Source organism: Ciconia boyciana, chromosome 15 (genome assembly GCF_034638445.1).
Source record: "Ciconia boyciana chromosome 15, ASM3463844v1, whole genome shotgun sequence".
Lineage (NCBI taxonomy): Eukaryota > Metazoa > Chordata > Aves > Ciconiiformes > Ciconiidae > Ciconia > Ciconia boyciana.
Genome location: NC_132948.1, coordinates 13,531,750 through 13,554,965, shown reverse-complemented (window position 1 = coordinate 13,554,965; position 23,216 = coordinate 13,531,750). Strand labels below are relative to the sequence as shown.

Below are 23,216 nucleotides of genomic sequence, written 5' to 3'. Positions count from 1 at the left end.
ATCAACTGCAAATAGACTAATTTGTTACTTACTTTGCCACAAGACACCATCACTTGAAAATACCACATCACAATCACAAAAAAAAAAAATCACCATTACAATAAACAACAAAGTATTTCATGCACAGGACTGCAACTAAAATTTGGAGCACAGCAACTATAAAAAAAACATGTAATTATATGTCTTCTGAATTTCTTATACTTAAAAAAAAAATGGACTGGTGAGCTAATGGAATTTAACCTAAAATAACAGTGTCAAGTCTAAATAATATTTAGTTCTTAACACATTCACCTTAACACATATCCTAAAGCTTGGCATGACTAATGAATAAAAATTTGTGATGATGTTGCAAATTAGGAGGTTTCCTTTTCATAAATCATTGGCTCAGTTCCAGAATTCTCAGATTAACCGTTTTGCATCAGCACCTGTGACGTATTTCCATGCCAACATGCACCTTTGGAGCCCGTCACTCAGCTCCTTAAACAAACCAGGCATTGCATACCAAGTATTAATTTACATGGAGAAGTGTGTGGTGGGACTAGGATCTTGGAAGGCCGGAAGCCCAAGTTTCTAGTCCCATCACTAACATCTCCTTGTTAAATTAATGTGCAATTGGCATGTGGTGACACAGTACCTTGTGCCGTTGGCATTAGCTGTTGAAGAGGAACTCCTGAAGCCACACCCGGGTGCTGAAAAACCATCCCATGACGGCCCACTTCAATTCGTGGTCTCTTAGACGAATCTGTGATATTCAAATTCCATTTATGGCATGGTATAATGGAATGGGTTCAGTTTTACAAAGCAAACTACTACACATGATTCCAACATCAGCTCAGAAAGGTACGGCTACTATACATGTGTAGCATTTATGAAAAACATGCTCCAAGGGCAGAGTCCCTCTAACTTCAAGTTGGCCATCTCCAATCTTCTTAGCCAGAACAATCAACCTAACAATGTCTCCATGCCTGCCAAATCCAGTCCTATATATTGTGAGTGGAGCACACTCTTCACACAACACCATTCACAATAGATAGTCCTAAGGATCTGGCAATTCCCAAGGTGAGGCAAAACTGTATTTCAAGAGTTACAGAACAGTGGGCTCCATCAACTGTTTGGAAAAAAAAAAGAACCAAAGTGATATTCTGTCTGTGGAACATACCTGCTGGTGCAAGTGCCTGCTGTCTCTTAAAAGCTTCAATTTCTATGGTGTTCACAGTCGCTGTTACTGGAGTCCCTGTATGCGTTTGCTATTGGAAAAAGAAAACAAATCACAAAAGTTCAATCTGTAGATAGTCTAACACCAAGAGGTAACTGACAAACAGATCTAAAGAGGCTAGCACAGAACAAATCCTTCAGAACAGTTGTACAACAAAGAAAACACGACTCGTTCAATATCTGCTATAACGCTTTACATGTCCATAATGCACAGATATTCTTCATTGAGTTTAAATTTTAAAACTGTAACTAAACTGATGAAGTTGGTTATATATAATACACGTCTACATTTTTTAAAAAGTGATACCAAACCCAGGAAAATGGGATATGTAAAAAACAAACTTGCCCAGTATTTTTTATTTCTTTTTTTTAAAATAAATGGAAATTTTCATTAATGTATTACCCTTCATCATTTGCATAATGCTGCAACGAAGTCAAAATGACATATTCATATAGTATATAGCTGCAATAAAAAGCTGACATGACAAAAAGTAAACATTGTGACTTCATTACAGGATTAATTAGAAGGGAAATTAGATGAGGAAAGAGAATGTATGCATAAACTGTATCATAACTAACAAGACACAAAACTAAGAAATAAGAGTCAATACATTTGTGAAAACTAACCCTTTTCACTCCGTGTGAAACATCAGTAACACACAAATTAACTCTCATCCTGAAGGCAGTTTAAGCTTACTTGAGTCTTCACCACTGTCACACTCAGGACAGAGCTCCATGAGAGTTAGCCTTGAAATATGTCAGGAAAACTGCTAAGACTCAGAAGATGGAATAAAAGAATCTCAGCCAAGCTACACAAGTTCCAATTCCAGTTTTCCAGATGCCAGACTTGTACTCGTTTGCACAGCTGGCAAAATGAGTACCATGAAGAAACTCGATGAGGAGAGTTGCCATAAGGCTAATGTGACATCGGAGCTCATCAGAAATTACTAGACATTTTCTCTGAAGATAAGCACCACACAACTATGAATTAACAAGCCTGGAAGAGCACTATTGATATTGAGATGGAAAAGAAATCACAAGGGTTCGATTCAGTAGGATTAGACAGTGCATGAAAACTTTATTTTAAAATTACTACAATTAATATTGGCAATGATGGCAGAGAATATATCCTAGATAATCCTTTCAGCACCAAACTCAGATGGCAGACTGTCCTGGTTTCAGCTGGGATAGAGTTAATTTTCTTCCTAGTAGCTGGCATGGTGCTGTGGTTTGGATTTAGCATGAGAATAAAGCTGATAACACGCTGATGGTTTAGCTGTTGCTGAGCAGTGCTGACACTGGTCAAGGGCTTTTCAGCTTCCCCTGCTCTGCTGGGTGCACAAGTTGGGAGGGGGCACAGCCAGGAGAGCTGACCCCAGCTGGCCACAGGGCTATTCCATACCATAGGGCGTCATGCCCAGTATAGAAACTGGGGGGAGTTGGCCGGGGCAGCGATGGCTGCTCAGGGACTGGCTGGGCATCGGTCAGCGGGTGGTGAGCGGTTGCATCACTTTTTTTTTCCTGAGTCTTGTTCCTCTCGCGCTCTCTTGTTGTTTTCCTTTTCCTTACAATTTATTATTACTATTTTTTTCCCCCAATTATTAAACTGTTCTTATCTCAACCAACGAGTTTTCTTACTTATGCTCTTCTGATTCTCTCCCCTATCCCACCGGGGCGGGGGGGGAGGGTGAACGAGAGGCTGGGTGGGGTTTAGTTGCCGACTGGGGCTAAACCACAACCCAGACTTACATACAGGATTATTGAAACCAACAAGTTTAGGTATGTGAGCATTTCCATGCTCTTTGGGCCCTCACCATGACTGGCAACTATTTATTAATGTCCACCAGTGCTATATGACTATACCCATGCTATACCCAACATTCTACTATGAAACTTATTATAAGAAAAAAATAAGGGTCCAAAGAAAGGGCTTAAGAGATTCTATCAGAAAATACAAAGATGGACTTTATGTATGCCTCTATGTCCTGGAAAATGAGCTAATTTAACATTAAAGTTCTCTAAGTGTAATTTGCTATTGGTGAGAGCCTCTGCCATATCGATGTACAGCAAGGGTTTGCAAATATTGTGAAAATTTATTATGACAACATAGCAAAGACAGTAATTTCCCAAAAAGAATCTTCTAGTTTATTCACAGGTCTTTTCTTCTCTGTTTTTTAATAGAAATTCTACCAATATAAATTAAGCCTAAGGAAGTAAACACCAGTCTATATTGAAATAAACCATAGCCGTCACAACCCTACATCTTCAATGCTTTCAAATACTCCTTTTTGAGCTGAATATATCTCCTGCCACTCAGATTCTACCAATAGCTATGAATTAATAACGTTTAATCTCTTTGCTGCTGTGACGGCATTTGTGGCCACTCTAGCACTACAGCTATAGCCTTAAGATGTGAATTTTGGTTTTAAGAATCTCTGACTCATATTCATCCCTAATGGTCATGGTTCACTGTCGTATCACACTCAATATGGATTAAGTTTTCAAACGTTTGTCTTCTCACAAGGCAGACATGCAGCATATTTCAAGTCCAACGGCCAGTGTCTGGCAGAGCATCGTGCACTTCGGCATTTACAAAATTTTCAAAATAAGTCACAAGAACTTACTTTCTACAGTGCTACCGGATTAATTAACACATTCAGCTTATGTCCTGTTTGCATCAAATGCTTTCTGGGACATCAGTTTAAGAAAGTATGTTCTCCAAACTCTCCTTCAGATGCCCTTTATTTCACCTACTCTTACTCTGGATGATTGCATACTCAGTTTCAGGCCGCATCTCTACTTTAGGATTTTTGACTGACATTTTCTTAAGAGTACGCCTCCCAGCTGTCTGCATTATCACCACGTAATTTAGGCCAGACGCTTCAAAGAGCAAAGATGTTACATCTTTATAAATTGCAGTCACATACCACTAATATTAGACTAAAACTGTCCTAACTTTAATTAAAATAATGTAGTTCTCCAGAGGTCATGATTATGCGGCACGCCCACAATAATCATTCTGAGTGGTGCACTTATGCACGCAAATTTGAATGATGATGCTGATCGGGACACATTATTTCTCTATAAACAGTTACAAAGAGAAAGACAGATGGGAAGAGATGATACTCTCTGTTAACAGTTTGTGCTAAAAGGTATTATGGCAATTACACAGAGAGTTTTGTATGCTTTTAGCATGTACCTGCTAGTTTCTCTGAAACAGGTCTGAAATGGTGTAATACTTTCAAAAGTACTTCATGACTGCTGTAGCTATAGCTTGAGGATAACCCTAATCACTGTAATAAATAACCTAATACAGTATTACATATTTTAAACAGCTTAGATGAAGCCTGACTACCTAAGGAGACTTCCAAGACATGTCAGTATTGGCCATAACACAGAGCTCTCAGTGCAAGCCCCTTAACTATGCAACTCATTTGTAAAATACCACAGTGAACATCCCATTTCTCAGACAGAGGAATACAACCCATTTTACAATTCATTTAACTCTCCTTTTTCCAAAACCTAGATGAAGGCAGTGCAGACTGTACAGCTTCCATGGTACAGCAGAGTAATTCACCCTCTAACACCTGCTATTCAAGTGTATATAATTGAGCTAAAAGGCAAATATTGTAGTTGGAAAGGAATTAGGGTATATTACTTCTCAGGTACAAGCAATGATGACTGGGTAGCACAGATTTGAAGGCAGCTGCATAAACCCGTACTAGCCTGAATTTAAAAGTTGCACCATTACTGATCCACAAAAATTTTAACTGATTATCACATTTGTATTCCTTGTACAAAAAAAAGGAAAAAAAAAACGTAAAAAAGGACTTATATAATAAAAAATAGGCACTTCAGTTTCTTCTTCCCAACATTTATGGTAGAGCTAACGGAAAGTGGTTAGTTGTTTTAAAAAAATGTGTCAGAGGGTTATTATTGCTGTTTAAAACATTTCAGGGGAGGCAAATCCAAAACCTTCTGTAGCCATACTCAAAACCTTAATAGATAAGGAAAAAAAGAAAAGAAATTTAGGAGAAATCCACAATTACAGTGCCACAGACAAAAGAATCCATATTATCACTATGCAGAATGCACAAATGAACCAAATGCATTAGGGAAACAAAAGACAAACAAACCAAAGTGAAAACATTCAAGCTGAAAGTTAATGAAATAAGCCAGCAACCTGGAGACAAAGATTTAACTTCCTCAAGGCTTCATTAATACTGATGCATCTGAAGATTGCAAAGGGGTTTTTTTGTTTCATTTAGATGATAAGGGATGGGCTCTTGGGAAAATTCTAATTCATCTAAGAAATATCAAATCTGAATGAAGAAAAAAAATCTGGGATGAAACTACATTTTAGAACCATTGAAAAGTACCTGAAATGGTTGCTGCTGGGATGAAAAAGCAGCAGAAACATTTGGAGGAAGCTGGGTTGCTATAGCGACAGGAGTACCAGTCTGCCCATCCTTTCCTGTCACAACCTTTACCTGAGAGAAATATTTTGGGAAAAAAAAAAAGAAGGGAGAATCATTTTCTTTTTAAAAGTTTTTCTTCTTTTTTTTTTTTTTTTTTGTACTGTTCAACACACTCATTTTGTACTGATGGTACCTCACTGAAGAGGGGATTATAACTAAACGACCATCAGCATGGCTAGGTTTGAATGCAGGCTGTTTTTGAAGAGTTCTGTCTCGCTTTTAATAGCGGAACAGAGTATGGCCTTGACTATTTATAGTGACTTCTCATCACTGGAAACCTTTTCTTAAATCCAGCTAACATAAAAGTGTGTTTTAAATTTAATGATTGCTGCTCCTAACAGACAACAAATTAGCATGACAGACAGTTTGAACTTAAGAGAGCTCCAACATTTATTTAAGCAATGAGCACAGCCACCATTCGCTCTCCCCTTGAATTCCCAAAGTGATCAACCTTTCCAGGCAAGGGATGAAGTGCGTTGCTTTAGCAGAAAGTGATAAAGAGGGGGGAGGGGGAAATAAAAGAGAAGAAGACAAAAAAATACAAAGAAAGAACATACTCAAAAGATGTCTTAATCTTTCAAAAGGATTCATCATTTGAAAACACGTAAAGACTTTTGCTGTTGCACTTTGCAAAATTCTCCAGCAGTTAAAGGGACAAGCAGCTTTCACAAACAAAAGACATCCAACACAAGAAGGCAGTGAAGTACAGCAAACTCCAAACCCGAAAGACCGAGGGGTAGAGCCTCAACGGACGTAAATTGTAGTAGCTCCACTGACTTCAATGAACCTATACAATTCACAGCCGCCAAAGAGCTCTCAAAATGCACGTATTGCAGTTAAAAATACCTGGTACTCCAGCTGACAAACACACAACCCAACAAGAACACCTAAACAGTCTGACAAAATACAAACCAGGCGAAAAAAAATACTGAATATCCCTTGTCAATAAATTACAATAACAGGCTAGCTTTTATGTTACTATATTTAGAAAGAAATGATTCCTTCAAAATTATCAATAACTATCACAAGCAGAAATATATTCTTCCTAGTCAAGAAGTTTAGACCACAAAACAATAAACAAATTTAACTTCAGCTGTTATACTGTTAAAATTTCCCACAAATTCCAACTGAAGATATGATCACTAATGATTCACACCTAAGAGAGTCACTAATTTTCACTGAAGACACTCATTTCTAACATCTATTGCAAAGCAATATGAGTTTCTTTACATAACAGGTTTGGGTTGGTTCTTTACAAACTGGCAACTATATACCCGTATATATTTTTACAAATTTTAAAAGGTATTTGTGAGTGCCAGGCGATGCAGTGGCATCGGTTATATCTACCCTGTTGCAAGCACTTGCCATGTAGGCTTGCAGGTAGGTGCCGCACAAGACAGGCACTGCTCCAGCACCCGCGGGAGTGCTGCCGGTCCAGAGCCACACAAATGGGCACAGACGTGCAGGAAAAGTCGCACAGCATCTGTCTGCGGCAAGCTTATTTCAAGTCCTTTGCCATCAAGAAACAGTGAATTCAAGTTAGTAATTTTAAACCTTTGCGTAAGTAACAAAGTTAACTTGTTACTGTCCAGTCCGTAAGTGCTATTTTTTAATCATTTAGAGAGCAATACATGCACGGGGCTCTAAGATAGCTTAAGTAACCTGATTCATTACTATGGACCCACACACATTACGATTCACATGTTCTCTCTGAGTAATGAAATAACTTCAGATTTTTTGTTGGCCACAGCAACGCTGAACTTCAGTGCCACCTATGGTTAGAAGTCACACGAATCAAATAAAGGTTAACCTCTTACAAGACATTTTGCTTATTCTTTTTTGGTTTGCATAAGTGAAATTTAATCTATGATTCCTACTCATACTCATTCTGATAGCTTAAAACAGCTTCCACACCAATGCCATCTTTATTTGCGTGTTGGCTTACATACTAACTAGGACAGTGAAAGCTCCTTTTACCTCTCTGTTCTTTTCTTTTAAATACATACATCTAACGGCACGCTCAAACCAACCTGTCGAATCACACTACCCAGCAGAACTGCATTCTCTCAGACCAACTATTTAAAGAAAAAATGCCGTACTTCATCAAGTAAAAATGATTTTTCAGGTACTGTCACATTCTCTAATACTTCACAATCCAGGTGCCACAACTTCATCTAGGATTTTGTTCCAAGCCATTAACCAACAGATTTCTTACCTCATCATTGATGACCTCAGATTGTTCTTCCTCTTCTTCCTCCTCCAGATCCAAGTCATTTTGCCTCAGGTATGCTTGCAGTGGAACACAATGTTTCTTCTTAAAAGCTAAGAAGTCCATCATATTCCCTTGAAGATGTTGCAGGAAAAACAGTTCAATCAAACATTCCTTAAAAGTTTCCTTAAGAATTTCCATCTGCTTGTGGTGATGATCCAAACATTGTTTTCTCATTTGAGCAGTCTCTTGGTTGGCAGGAGGAATCTCCTCCAATTTTTTGGGTTGTTTTTTCACTGCTGTATTAACTGTAGGAGTAAGAGGAAGACTCGACAGCCCCTGTGGTACAGTGGCCCGTGAAGGACTTGTGGGAGGAGGTGGTGATGTCATTCCAAATGCACTAGGTCCTCCAACTCCTGCTATCAATCCACCAGAAGTCCTGTCATATCCGATGGGTCTACCCAGCTGCTGTCCCTGAAGCACTTGCTGCTGCTGTTGCATAAGTTGCCCTTGGATAATATTGCTGATTTGGGGTGGCAAGCTGGTCGTCGTAATATGGCCTGGGCTAGTCAAAGACTGCATATTTGCTCCGCTAGCTACAGGACTTTGAGGACCGAGATGATGAATGGTGCCACCAGACTGAGAATGAGGTTGTGAAAGCCTGCGTTCCCTTACCGTAGCAGGGGTCCCGGAGGACGGAAGCTGTACTTGTGCGGCAGCTCCTTGAGCAATTTGTGCAATTCCCGGTCCTTCTTGATACACAAAGTGTCCACCATTTGAAGGACTCAAGCTGATTTGTCTCACAAGCACGCTAGCATCTACAAATCCTCTAGTAGGGCTCTGGCTGCACATACCCAAGCCAGGGCCTGGAGTGCCTGCCCGAACATTCGGTAACGTTTGCACCGGCACAGGGTTAGGCTGTGTAGGGCTTTGAGACTGAACTTGTTGAGGCAGCGGTGACGTAACTTGAATATACGATGGGGATCCATGCTCAAACCGCCTCTGCTGAGGACTGAACTGAAAACTCGGTGATGTTGGGTTTGGAATTGGCAATGGGGTAAGCGTTATCTGCTGGTTTCCTGAAGCCACCGGTCCAACGTTTTGCAGCGTGATGTTCACATTCTGCCCAGCTACTGGACTTCGACTCATTATAAATTGCTGTATTTGGTAACTGGGGGACTGGGGTGCAGATGGACTTGCAGAAGGTGCAAAAGAAGCTGCAGGGGACTGGGGTAAATTTGCCTGTTGCTCTTCTCCCTCACTGCCCGTGAAGGACCTGGACCTCTGGAGCTGGCGCTGAGCATTCTGAGGACCATTACCATGGTGCATTCTCACTGTTCTAGGTTTTTTACAGTTTACTCTAAAGAAATACACAAAAACAGAAATTCAGGGAAGGTAAAAATATTTCTGTCACTGAAACTATTTTGTGACTATTCGAAAGACTACCTTACAGTAAGAACTCTGTTACCCTGTCTTTGCAGTTACTTAAAATGTTTTATGTCATCAGTCAAATTATCTAAAATTTTCATCACCACAAAAGCTCGCTTAAATCCCTCGTACATTTCTCTAGCTAACAAAGTGCTATTGAATAGTTTTACAAATGATACGTTCCTCTCAGCTAGTTAGAATAACTTCAAATAGTTTTTAAAAAATATTTTTTTCCTTTCTGTGGAACTTAAAGAATCAACAGTCTCCAATATCAAAAGTATCTACTCTTTTTTGAAACATGGTTATTCCCAATGCTTCAGTGCTTTTAACACTTAATACGATGTTGTCGATAACATAACAGTTGCTTAAAATCTACGGTATGTTTCCTCGACAATAACTAAACAAAAATGGACACAGGCTATTCAACTTTATTGTTCTAGCTCCTGAAGAAAAAACGTGTCATGAAAAATCTCCCTGTCAAATCATCTAGATGTTTGAAAAAGTATTGTACCTGATACTTAACTCTGCCTTCTCTTTCCTTCACAACACTAACCCCTTAAAGAGATGAAAATGAATCCAAATCTGCTTTTCATTTAAAATGCTGTCTATTGAGCCAAGCTATCCCGAAATCCAAAAACATTCTGGTTTTGTATTTCAATCATTGACAAAAAAAAAATTCCACTGACATGCACTGACAGGTAGGTTCAGTGCTGGGTGTCACATAGTAGTAGGAGCAAAAGGAAAATGAAACCTGATCTTCCCCCCCCCCCAAAAAAAAATCTCTCTCATATTTTGAAAACAACAGCTTCGGTTTTGGTATCTCAGGCCACACACACAGACAAGTGTGCTGCCATTCGTCTTCGCTCCTAACTCTCAAGTCGGTTACAAGTGGCGACAGGCAGCAGCACTACTGGAAAGGTAGGCGATGCAGCGGCTGACTGACCGCCCCGCTCGGCGTCTGTTGCTCGGGCAGGGAAACACAACGCAGCTCATCCGCTGCCCTGTGCTGGGCTATCTGCACCAACCCGCTCAAGCCCTGGGGACGGAGATATTCCCTTCCTCGCCCCCGGGAAAGAGAGGGCTTCCCGGGAAGGCGAGGAAGCCGAGGAGCGGTGTCAGGTCAGAGGCGTGCTAGCGACAGGAGGCTGCAGAAGAGGAGAGGGGCTGCTCCGGAGTACCGGACCGCACACGGCGGGGAGGCACGGCGGAGCGCAGCCTGCCCGGGGACTAAAACACAGCTCTCGGCAGGTTTCCTCCCTCCCGCTCCGCGAAGCTCAAATCTGAGGGAAATCCCTCAGCAGAGCGGGAAGGGAAAAAAACATTCCACTCCTTACAGGCACCTTTTCCAAAAGATTTAGTAATACTGCAACACTTCGTGGTATTGTGACTCTTTCATAGCACGGATACCAAATAATTAAGATGCAAATGATATCACCTATCGCCAGTAACAAGGTCTTATTATTCTAATTACCGATACCTCGCTAACATTTACGGCCCAAGTGAAAACACTTAATTAATTACACGCTGATAAGGAAGCGTCACCAGCACGCTGCTGCCGCCGCCGCCGGCCTCTGCCCGCCCGGGGAGCGGGGATCGCCTTTTGTGTGCGAACACTGAAGTACGCGAACGGCCCAGGCGGCGGCCCGGGCCCAGGGCGAGCGCCCAGCCCCGCCGCGGGCCGGCGCCCGAAGTTCGCGCGGGGCTTCCCCGCCGAGGCCCGCGCGGGCGCCCCCCCGCAGGGGCAGCGCCCCGAGAAGCGCCGCCGCCACTCCCCCCCTCCCCCCCCCACCTCGGCGGGACGCGGCCGGCCCTGCCCGCCCCCGGCGCCCCCCCGCCCCAGAGCCGTGCGGCGGCGCGGGGAAGGCCCGTTCCTCCGCGGCCGCCCCCGCCGCCAGGACCGGTGCCGCCGGGCCTCGGGCCCGAGGCCTGCGGGGCCGGCGAGGCGGGGAGGAGCGGGGCCCGGGCGCCCCCCCCCCAGGGCCCCCCCGGGCCCCGCGGGCCCCACTTACCGCGGGCGCCGGGGCCAGACTTTCCATTCGCTCCTCACAGGAAGCGGGGGCGGGGGGCGGCCGGAGCGGCAGCCGCTACCAGCGCCGGCAGGAGACAAACCGCGCCTCCTGCGCCTCGCTCCGCTCCCGGCGCCTGCGCCGCCGCCCCGCCGTCCGGAGCGCGCTCTGCGCCTGCGCCGCCGCCAGCGCCTGCGCCTGCGCGCCGCCGTCCCGCCGCCCGAGCGGCCGGCCGGGCCCCGCGCCGCGCTCGCCGCCGGGCAGGGCGGGAGGGCGGAGGCCGCCGGGAGGGCGGGAGGCGGCGAGGCCGGCGCCCGCGGGCTCCTGCGGCCCTGGCTGCGCGTCGGGACGGGGAGCCCTGCCCCGGGCGGGAGCGCGGGCACGGGGCGCGCAGGAACCAGACTCGGGGACAGGACGGAAAATTGACTTTTATTGTAGCGCAGGCGCGGGGGTGCAACAGCCGGTCAAAGAGTAAGTTCAGTCTGGGCAGGTAACGGTGCCGAGGGTTTTCTTCAAGATGTAGTGTAAAAACCCACAAGGAAAACTTGCCTACCTACAGGACGAACTGGACACCGCGTACCTGGAGCAGGGGCAATAAAATCGTGCGATGCAAAGGGAAGAAGAAGAAAAAAAAAGTAGTAACCTAGCGCTGCTCTAGATTACAATAAAGTACTGCCCAAAAACACAGGGCAATAGTTTAGCAATAAAGAAGATACAACTTCTACCTGCTAAAGAATGACATCCCCTTCTCATCTACAAAGCAGACGTTTCGCTACTTTAACATCAGCTACCGAGGATGTCGCGTACGCCGAGTCCAGGCTGCACGCACTTTGCTTTCCGGAGGTTGGCAGGGGCCTGCGGTCCGCCATCGGGGTGACTTCTACACTGACTTCATCTGTGCAAAGAAGTCACTGTGGTCTGATGAGCGGGACCTGGTTCCTGGAACTTTTTGTGATGAAATCTAAAATTAAATATTAGATGAATATTGGTTACTAGCTAAAAGTATAGCGAGAAAACTGTCTAAGCTAAAGCTGAAAATAAGTGACAGTATACAAAGATGACAGTGTTTAAAATTCTATGTAATTAAAATTAATTACACTTAAGTAGTACAGCATCTAGGGATATACTGTTTTCTAAAGAGTTACTGAAAGACTATCCTCCCATTATTTTCACTTATTGTGAATAAATTTTAAAGTGAGCAATGCTATTTAATAAAGATTTGAGGATTTATTTTCAATAGCAAAATGCGAACTGAAAATAAAAAGTAGAAGGCTACCTGATATAAGCGGAGCCACCAAAAGCATCTGCACAGTTGTCATCAGAGCGATGGTTCCAACTGATGCTGTCAAATGCTTCTGCTTGAAAAAACTGGCGGGGTGTCGTGGGCTCCAGCTGCGCTGGGATGGCGGGTACCACGGACACCACGGCTGGAGTGAGCGTACGTCCCGAAGCCTGAAAGTGTCACAAAATGAACTTGTGGTTTTAACATTTACAGGTGTTCTAAAGTGATCACAAAAGGGGGTGTGAAGTTTTAAGAAATTCTTCCAATGAGGGAGATAAATACATTGGACAAGTCCAATTATGTCAGTACCATGAAATGACATTTGTTCCTCTCTATATATGGAATTCCTTTTTCAGCATCATAAAATCTGGGATGGAGCCCAAAATTCTGTATCTTTAAGAAGGAGCTTGTCTACAATGATTCTTTGAATACATCCTTGAACAACAAGACTGTATTTTTGGTAACATTTAAGTCCATTCACCTGAGCTCAGATAAAACGAAATGCTCCTGCTACTCAACGTCCCAATTCTCCAGATTTCCTGAGAGTCCTACACACAGCCTCAGCGAAGTCAAAACAGATGCCATAAGTGCACATGAATCTGGGCTCACAGATTCATTTAGCCGGGAGGGACGTATTTCTCTGCCTGCAACTGCTGGCGTGAAGTGAATTCACATACCACGTGGCAATCGTGTTTTTTGTTTCTCACCTGCGTTTCCCCCTGTGGTTGACGCTGGATTTGGATTTGCTCCACTGTTTGTTCCTCTCCTTGCTTCTGCCTAGGCTGTTGCTCCTGCAGTCGTGGAGCTATTTGTTCTTCAGTCAATGCCTATGACAGCAGAAGTAGAGGAAGGGCGGGGGGGGGCAGAAATCACAGCAGGAGGTTTCCTTTTAATTGTTTTAATTCTGAACAGAACAAAAGCATGACCGTTGCCATGAAGTCATGTAAAGATTTATCCTGAAGTGAATTCCTAGTTGTCTATACCAATAATTGCGACAGAAAATTCTGACTTGACAAAAAGTTGTTCTGTATCATGGTTGCCTGCTTCTGACATGGCTAAAATGCCAAAAGATGAGACAACCACAATACAGTAAGGGAATAGATCTGGAATGGACAACTGATAGCTGATAGCTTTGATGCACTGATAAAGGGGATTAGGCAGTCAAAACCCATACTGAACAATTTTCAGTCTTCCAAAAACCCTGGTAATTTTTCCTTATTCCCAGCCTTTCCCATTGTTTTTACAGGAAAAGGTAATTAAAAAGTATTTGAAACTGAAAAGAATTGAAAAGTTATTGAAAAGAATGTACAGAATGGAATTCACGTGGAAAAACTGAACGGACCTTTTCCTGCATCGTCACAGGCTCTGCACAGATGGAAACAACTTCAGACATCGGTAGTAAATTGTCATAGTCATCTGCACTGGAAGTAAATGAAATAGCTTAAGCTAACTTAATTTTATGCATCTATTTTAATATTAATGACATTTTAACAGAAAGAATTCTAAAATTCTGTGAGAGGACTTTGCAATTAAGGTTTGACAAAGCTAAGGATTAGCAGGGAACTCCAGCCACTTCTTTACCTAGAAATATGACAGCTACATTGTTAGACCTGAGGAAAGAGCTGAGGAAAGCCTGGGCTGACCCTCCTGGTACATCACATGGAGCAATACTGAAGCACTTCAAGCTTTTCTTTACATCAGCCCAAGCACCGGTTTGATTCTTTGATGGTATATGCACTATTTTAACTTAAGGCTGAAAGCCATCACAGCACCTCTGATGAGAAATGCCACTGTGAAATACATTTGTGCTGAAGAGAAGAAAATTTCACCAATCAGGCCCCCAAACTGTTTAAATGCTAGATCTGAGAAACATCATTGACAGTAGAAGTAAACTTACAGAAACCTATTTGAGGAACTTCTTTTTCTAGCAGTCATTATCATCAACTCAAAGTGATTCATGTAGATTTGAGTACGCTCAGAATTCTGGTCCTTAGCATAGGCTTGTCTAACACGAAGAGGATAACCACCTATATTCTGGAATAAATAGAAATTGAAGGCTTAGGTACCAAAAATAAGTATTCACAAGTGCCCTGTCTCAAAAATCATCGTTTACAATAGCCTTGACTGAAGACTATTCATATCCTGCCACTTAAATAAAAGTTAAAATAAATAGCTCCCCTTCCTTATTTTTAATATACTGATAGTGCCAAGTGATACATCCAAGGTCATATCATTGTCACAGCACTGGGGAAATTCATATTCTTAAGTGTATGGAAACGATAATAAATATAACGTATAGTAGTCATACTGACAGGGGAAGGTATTTACTAGCATTTGCTTTATACCAAGCTATTCAAAATTCTAAAATATGGTTATGATTCTGCTTACTAAACACTCGTGTAGTCCACTAACAGCAATGAGGATTTTAAAAAAAAACAAAAAACAAAAAAACCCCAAGTCTTCACAATGTAATGCACATTTCAACTTAAACTCACCTGTCCTTCTGGACCTGCAAATGCTTTTATGTAATGATTTTGGCATTGCTTTGGGGAGCGATAAACATAGTTACAAGAGTTAACGACATCGCTGACAAAGTCCCAGTTTGCTGGCTGTGCTGGTGACACAATAGCAGGGTTTAAAGGAAGTGCCCGTAACTGTTTCACCGCCTAGGAGGCAGAGAGAAATCAAACCAGTGTAATGTTTCAATTAAATGCTTTTCTTGTGTGCACGAGCAGGTATAATCCTTTATTAATCAAGGTCTATGGATGCTGTAATAAACTTCCAAGTAAAGAGTTTTTGAAGTCAATAAAAACAAAGTACCAACTTACTTTTAACAGTGCCAAGTCTTCAACAATTAGCCATGCAGGACTATCTTGCCCAGTGTCAGCCGCTGACTTGATGAGAGCTGACAAAGGTCTTGCAAAATAGGTTTGCTGTTTTACCAAGAGGAGGCTCTTCTGAGCTTTGCTCTTCTGTCGTGTTTTCAGTATTCTTGGAGTCACTTGATTGAAAAGTGAAGGCGGAGGAACAACCATCCTTCTACGGCAATGCTTCTTTCTCTCACCTGAAGCTAATTGACAGGACAAAGTTGTTATCTCCAGTGAGAAAGGAACTTTGTGCAACAAGATCATGAGAGAAAACTGATTGCTGCAAATCATCTGACTAATGATAAGTCTTTTGCAGTACTTTTCTGAATGCAGGTACCTTCAACCTATGGTCCCCTAGTACAGTATTTAACTTGGTCAGTCATTTTTAAATAGCTGCTCGCTTCACTAAGAAAATAAGCTTAAAAACAGATCAAATGCACGCACAGGAGTCTCATTGCTTTACTTACGCTCTTTTAAATCACCCGTATTTCTATTTCTAATTCATAAGGACAACAGCAAGTTTTCAGAGTGCGCTCCCTCTGCTCTCACTCTACATTCAATCATTTGTCTGAGTGATATGAAGCTTAACAGAGATAATGGTACATGCTTGTCTAAATTTGTAAGCACGAACTTAAAGATATTCTTGCAAAAGAGTTTTCATATTGTTTCACACAAAAACACTACCGCACCTTCCCATGCAATTTTGAATCCAACTTACAAGACAGATCTGTTCTCTGCCGCTTACGCGCGTTCCTGACAAACAGAGGTGGAAGCTCAGACTCTGGAATCGGGGTACTACTATACATCAGACACATAACAGAATCAGTGTAGACATCATCATGATTCTCAGGTACAACAGGGGGAGTCCAAAGCTTAAAAAAAAAAAAACCACAAACCACAAAACATCAGGAACAACAACAAACAATCCATAGTTTGCCACTAATTAAAGTATTTTAGGTAAGGTTTCCTTCAGATGAAATAAGGGCTACTGACTTACAGGCATTATTTCTATTTCTCCATCTGGGCCTTCACAGACAAATTCCTGTGTGAGAAACAAGAAATTTTTGATACCTCAATACATCATCCAGCCCAAAACCCAGCATTTAGGTTACCTGGCATTTAGAAACATAAGCATGATTGCAATAACTATAGTTAAAAAGTTATAAAAAAAATATATTTTAAGGAATTAATCTTAATTTTCAAAAGGCAGCATATTTTTCTCAGTCTCTTCCATCAGTTATTATTGCCTTGATACATAACTGTGCGATTCCAAGTCAACCTACACACTGACAGTCCTGCTAAAACAGCAACTTGCTACTCTACAGAATTAAAACTGTCCACAGAGTGACAGCTTCAATTTCAAGAGTACAATACTTGTGCAAGGGCACAAGCCCAGTGCAATACAAACCCAACAGACATACTTAAATATATGGTTCATAGTCCAATATGCAAATTCTTCGAAAAGCAGGGACTTGGAGATCCCTTGATGTTACCGTGTTATAAGCATCTTGTCTGGTATAGGTTAAAAGTTCCTCTTTCACTTCCTGCTGAAACTTGTCTTCTGCCTTTTCCAGCTCCTTGGCATGCTGATATTCCCATTTTATATTTGCAGTTTTTAACTCCTTTTAGGAAGAAAATTTGTACAATTCAAAATATTACCACTTTTCACAATAAATATGCTAACAGCAGTAAATTGCCACTGATTTGAGTCTCACCTTTTATAGGCTAACAGTCATAGCAAAGTTAGTTAAACTGAGTTTTCATTCTTGGGTGAGGCCCTCATACCAGTAAAGAGAAAGGGAAATATGTCTACCTGTTAATTAGGAACCAATGTGTTCTTAGACCACCATCATTTCGAGCAAAATTTCAGTGCTCATAAACAAAAAAACAAACAAAAATGCAAATAAACAAACAAAAAATAAAATCTGACAACAGTTGGGGTTTTCTATTTTGCTTTCATTAATTACTCAGAAAATGAAATATAGTTGCTTACCTTGGTGACTCTCTGGCTTTTTTGATCATTCAAAGTATGAAACAATTCCAAGAAATTCAACGCATACTTTTCAATTGGCTTAAGCTGTTCAGAAAAACATTTTGACACATTGCTAGTTATTTAGCTCTTGAATTAGAAACACAGAATCAACCAGTGATTTAAAAACAAGCAGAAAAACACCCCCACCAATAAATGTATTTATTTCAGTTGCAAATAATGGCACCATAATTAAGGGAGAAAAAAGACCTAAGGACCAAAAATCTGATATTCTGGTCCCTCGCTAGTCTGCTCACGTCCCACCAGTATCACTGAGAATAGGCTCCAACTACTGGCTCCCATTTTCCTAACTGAAAAAAAAAAAACAAACCAAACCATCCGAGTTACTATGCACACTCTTGACTGGTTATTAGTAAGCAGGCTGCTACTTGGGTTCTGCACAAGTCGCCAAAGGGAAAAGGAGACAATCAGAATCTGACAGAACTTAGGGAATGCTAAGAATAGTCATTTCATGGTTAAGAAGAAAGAGATCCAAAGACTTTAGGAAAAAACACAAGTATCTGGCAAAGCACAGGACTGTAAAAAACAGTTTTGTATCACAAGATACAATTTAGTCCAATGGCTTCACAATCCTCAGGAGAACAATTGGTGACTTAAATGTTTCACTACATGAACAGATCTATCAACAAGCTCAGATTACCTCCCAGGATTGTTTCAATATTTAAGTTTGCACAGAAGAGTTTCATGTAAATGGAGTGGAAATAAGGTACTTTATGAAAGCCATTTGATTGTTGCACAGGAAAGTAAATTGCAAATATTTCTGAAGTTTTACATAAAACAAGATAAATCGTCATACCTCATCCACAAAGTTAACCAGCTGTTCTAACTGTGAAGGAACCATGGTATTTCTTGAATCATACAACTCTGAATCTATGCCATCTCTTATCTCGGATCGTGTCTCTTCTGTAAACTTTCTGGAATCCTCTTTTCCATATTCAGAGCAAAGAACCTTATGGAAACATGTTTTCAAGTATTCGATAAGACAATGTATGATGTCAAAAGTTATTTAATCATCCTAAAATTGAGTTTAGAAAAGTCAGATTACAGACATATCTGACACCTTTTGCTGCAGAAGAAGTTGTTTTCATTTTATTAAAACAATAGCAAAAATAGTGTAAAATTATTACTGGAACAAACACAGTTTTCTTTCTAGATATTTTTATCTTCTCGTTTTCTATACGAGCTAACAATTCAGGATTTTTACTGATTTTAACTGTGATCACATACCACTGGCCCCCAGACAAGTCTCTTTACAACCACTGGCCCCCAAACAAGAAATACAAAACTAGATGATGTTTAAAATTCTGACTTTGATCTAGTAAAGCACTTATTTTTTTACATATCATTGAAGAACTGCTCACATTTTTAACATTACAGTACCTGAGTTAAAAAGTCTGTTGAACAATCATCTCCTTGAGCAGCCACTTCTTGAATCAAATGTTTAATACCTTTTTTCAACAGCCTCTCTTCAACAGAATTACCACTTACAAGCCTGTAAAACAAAGAAACTCATTAAATACTCTTCCCTAGAAAACAGTGACACTTCCTGAAACTCAACTGTTTCATGTCTAACATTCCTTGCCTATGGCAGTGAGCACCAACACTCGTTTAGAGTCCATCGGGTATTTTCATAGGAAGTTTTGTATTCTTTTTTAGTTTCTAAGAGGAAAGCTTTCTTTTTACATCTGATTTCATGTTTTCAAAACACCAGGTTCTTTTAAGTTCTTATTTACCAAATGAACAATAAACAGTATTGCCTTCTATACAACTGGATTTTTAAAAAATCCTTACCATAGCAGGGTATTTGCTAACAGACACCACCCATGCGTACTTGGCCAGTGGTGTAAAGTGGGCAAGAGCTCCCCCTGCTCTCAGCACATCCTTCCAGAAAAAGAAACAGTCACTTGACAGAAGCTTTCAAATACATCTTAGAACTACATGAACATCTAGTGGATTTGAAATCCAAGGATAGACCATCAAGAAAGACATTTATTGTTTATCAAGAGCAGGAAACACCTACAGATATTAAAGTTCGTTTTGACTGTCCCAACACAGAAATCCAGATGGCTTACAAGATGAAAGTGGGAGGGAAAGACAGGAAGAGAGGATACAGTAAGGGAAAGGACAGGACAGGGTTTCCATTTTCCCTTTAGTCTGAAGGGAAGAAGTATGTCTGACTGATCCAATCTTTAAAGGGATCTTAAAAGACCAAATGACAAACTAAAGGACAACTTCAACCAAAAATTCTAGTTTCACCTAAAAACATCTTCCCTCTATTTGTGATTTTAAAACACCTACACTATTTCTTAGCATAAAAGTCACCTGTATACGTGAATATCTCTGTCTCTTGCAATTTTATGACACCATTCTTTGGCTTTTGTATCCATCACCGGATCTAAATTAGTGTCATAGAAGACAACAGTGTCAGCATCTACATGGCTGACACCTGTGGAAGGAGTGTGGGAAGAAAGAATAGCACAGAAGAATCGCTTGTCTTCATTGAAGTTTTTTATGGATTCCTAAAATGGGGAGACAAGCAACTTAATTACAAATTCACATTAATAAAGCATAAATCTCTAAACATTTTTACAGAAGATCAAAAAAATTGCTTTCTTATTACTTCCCCAACCTACATTAAGCTTGCTAACATTTTAAGCTATTTGACTGCCCACATTACAGATCTACACCGTTCAAAATTAATTTGTGTACCATTAAAACTATTAATTTATGGTGCAGTTAACCAGATAAAAATCTGAAGATGTATTACAGTAGTCGCATTATGTCCTATGACTAAGCACACCTGAGTGGGTTATCACATTCTGAGCATGCTTCATCATTTTTCTTGTCTATTGACTAAATTGAATCCCTTCTATTGTGCTGCCTTGTGTTGCTTTAAGGCAAAGTATTCCCTTATGTTTTACCCTGCATCTGACAGAAAGCATAACAATGCAATTTGAAATAAAAAATAAGAAAAGAATAACTTAACTATATTGTTAATGTTTGCTCAAATTGTAGGCCCCAGAGGATACTGAGAATCTTACTGGGGAGGGAAATGAGCATACTTTCAATCTATCCTCAGGCAATGCCAGGGCACTCTACAAAAAACAAAAGCCCCTGGAGTAAGGCTGAGGAAGCGCCAACAGAAAAACAGCAACTACACTTAAAGTACTAACAACTACACTTAAAGTACTAACAGTGTAGATAGCTACAGATAATGAAAGCAAAAGCAATTATTCGAAACACTATTGTGAAATAAAACGTCTGTATTTCAAGCACAAATTACTCATAAATGTAGGACAACTAGTGACATACCTCTTGGAAATACCTTGGATGCCTCATCAAATAGTAATATGACTGACATATTTCATATATAATTACATATTTTGTGCTACAGCTACACACATAATTGCTTAAATAACTAATGAAATTACACAAATTAATTTTGCAAATGTATTAGACTTCCCTTTAGCATTTTCCCTCCCACTGTGAGCATCTATTCACTATTACCATCAGTAAGAGGTCCTCTTACCAGATAATGCCAACTGTGAGCACCACTCTCTTTAACTCTTATGTGTGTGAGAAAATGGAAGTTCAAGAAAAGCTCCAGTATATCAAGCACTGGAATCATCTGCGTCAAAATCAACACACGATGTCCTCTTGCTTTCAGCTTCCGAAGCAAGACAGCCAGAGCTTCCATCTTGCCTGTTTATGAAATAAGAACTTGAAGGTTCTGCAGGTAGCATTCAAAAATTAGGGAAAGCACATTCACACAGTTCTAACAGGTGGTGGTGGTTTTTTAATACCTGAATCACGCTGCACCAGTCGGGGATCTGGAAACTGTAGAAAACGAGGCCTTGCTATCTGTTGCATTGAATGGAAGTAGGGAAGCATCTGTTCCTTTAGATTAAACTTCAAGACCTTCATTTCATGGGTATATGTATGAGGAGGATTTGCTACGTACAAACGCGGAGTAGCAACAGCAACAGCTGGCAATACGCACAGATCTCTGTAAAACAAACCAAAGCTTTAATATACTAATTTTTAACAGCTTGGGCTATTAACTACTCAAAAACAGTAATAAAGATGTCTGCATGGAAGCATAAGGGACCTGGCTAAAGGTAATTGAAAGTAAATCAGTAGATGAAGTTTTATGTTAACATCAAGTAAATGCAAAAACACTCAAGATCAGAACAAGACAAGAGGTAATTACCACTATCCGTAAAGTTACCAAGATAAGCTCATTTACAACTCCTACTTTTTTGTAAGTATTCACACAAAAAATACAATATATGTCAAAATAGAGTTGTTATATAACTAATAACAATTGCCATGGAACTATTAAGAGTTTTAAAATCTTAGAATGATCTAAAATTATACATCAGGGATGCAAACAGGCTCTGCATAAAGGAATTTAGCCTGCAATAAGGATAAAACAAGGCAACTCATTTATCACTTTTAGGATTTTACAGTACTTTACACAAATACCCTGTTTTGGATGGTAGTATACACCCACCAAATTTGTGCAAAAACTGCAAATGGATTTCTCTCAATTACCTGGTAACAACATCCTTCTGGGCGATCTGTTGCTGCTTCAATGTCAGAATGAGTTCTTGCAATGGATCCTTTAAACCCTCTGAAGTACTTGAATATGGAAGGCAATTTGCAAAGCCAGCCCAGCACCATTTGTTAATCCTGGCAGAACAATGATGAGAGATTTTTCTTTCACTGATCCAAGAGCAAATTTCCAACAAGTCTCTGCCATACAGGGGGGTTCTGGAACAACGGCGCTCATTCCCAAAATATATTTTGTCCAGGTGTTCCTTTAGTTGTCTTTTTCCTTCTATGATACCCTTTAAATTCAAAATTCTTCTCTGAATGTATTTTGACCAGATAAAGCTTATGCAAAAAAGAAATTTATGCAAAAGAAAGTTGAAAATAAAAGATAATTTAGGTAATGCGAGAGTTCTATGAATGCCTATGAAAGGAGATGTGAGCAGGAGAAAAGCTGACGATTAGAATAGTATTTGTGATACAAGGACAGATGTTAGGTTTGGTATTTTAATGAAAAATCTGCTTTCCTACTCTATGCCTACTAGCAAAAATATAATGGGACTTTCAAACCACCATTGGAGAGTCCACTAGTACAGATGGATGAGACTAGTCAATTACAATATTCTACATGCTTTAAATATTAAAGCTTTGACTATTTCAGTGAATAGATATGCACACATGAATCTTGGCAACTAGACATTGTTCATGATCAAGTATATACTCTATCATATAAAGAGTTAGCATAGTACCTGAGTTGGACACAGAAGTGTAGATACTGATTTAGATTTAGTACTCAAGTCATCCACTGTCGCATTAATAAATTCATTTTTCCAGGAAAGCAGCAAGACAAGAAAAATATTTTAATGAAGAAAAATAATTTAATTTCACAGACACATGATATTACAATATGAGGATATTGTAGCTTCTAGAATTTTGATTTCTGAATAGTTAAAAAGTTAAAAAGAAAAAGAGAGAGAAAAAAAAAGAGAAAGATGTGAATTGAATCATGTAGCACCTTACCTTGATGCTTCAGAGACTGTCTACCAATAAGCTGACAGAATTGCCTGTAAGACAAAGTAAATGTTTTCCCTCTAAACTGTAATGTTACAGGCTTCTCTGACTGAGCAATT

The 23,216-nt window shown here is 40.5% G+C and overlaps 2 protein-coding genes and 1 non-coding gene across 18 annotated transcripts in view; all 3 read right to left on the bottom strand.

The window, feature by feature from the left end:
* LOC140659716 (E1A-binding protein p400-like) overlaps window positions 1-11,489 on the bottom strand; it is a 52,758-nt gene extending 41,269 nt beyond the window's left edge. For 9 of the 16 annotated variants that reach the window (XM_072879652.1, XM_072879654.1, XM_072879656.1 and 6 more), the window contains exons 1-5: window positions 11,340-11,489; window positions 7,909-9,262; window positions 5,595-5,705; window positions 1,160-1,247; window positions 635-742 (exon numbers count right to left, since the gene is read on the bottom strand). In XM_072879652.1, coding sequence (XP_072735753.1) covers window positions 635-742; window positions 1,160-1,247; window positions 5,595-5,705; window positions 7,909-9,231 — 1,630 coding nt within the window. In that variant the 5' untranslated portion in view covers window positions 9,232-9,262; window positions 11,340-11,489. The remainder of the gene's footprint in view (window positions 1-634; window positions 743-1,159; window positions 1,248-5,594; window positions 5,706-7,908; window positions 9,263-11,339) is intronic. The other 7 variants (XM_072879660.1, XM_072879661.1, XM_072879665.1 and 4 more) reach the window with 3 other exon arrangements.
* Window positions 11,490-11,758: 269 nt separating this feature from the next.
* Window positions 11,759-23,118, bottom strand: LOC140659719 (E1A-binding protein p400-like). Its single transcript, XM_072879670.1, has 18 exons — window positions 23,107-23,118; window positions 22,090-22,227; window positions 21,339-21,541; window positions 21,065-21,237; window positions 19,858-20,054; window positions 18,916-19,027; window positions 18,332-18,484; window positions 17,479-17,562; window positions 16,979-17,107; window positions 16,483-16,527; window positions 16,204-16,357; window positions 15,447-15,688; window positions 15,114-15,284; window positions 14,516-14,652; window positions 13,961-14,039; window positions 13,326-13,445; window positions 12,613-12,788; window positions 11,759-12,297 (listed from the first exon to the last, which is right to left on the bottom strand). The coding sequence occupies exons 3-18, from the start codon at window positions 21,457-21,459 to the stop codon at window positions 12,228-12,230; spliced, it is 2,163 nt and encodes a 720-aa protein (XP_072735771.1). The 5' UTR covers window positions 21,460-21,541; window positions 22,090-22,227; window positions 23,107-23,118; the 3' UTR covers window positions 11,759-12,227.
* Window positions 20,531-20,669, bottom strand: LOC140660141 (small nucleolar RNA SNORA49). The gene has a single exon (XR_012045348.1). It is a non-coding gene; the product is annotated as a small nucleolar RNA SNORA49 (small nucleolar RNA).
* Window positions 23,119-23,216: the final 98 nt, after the last annotated feature.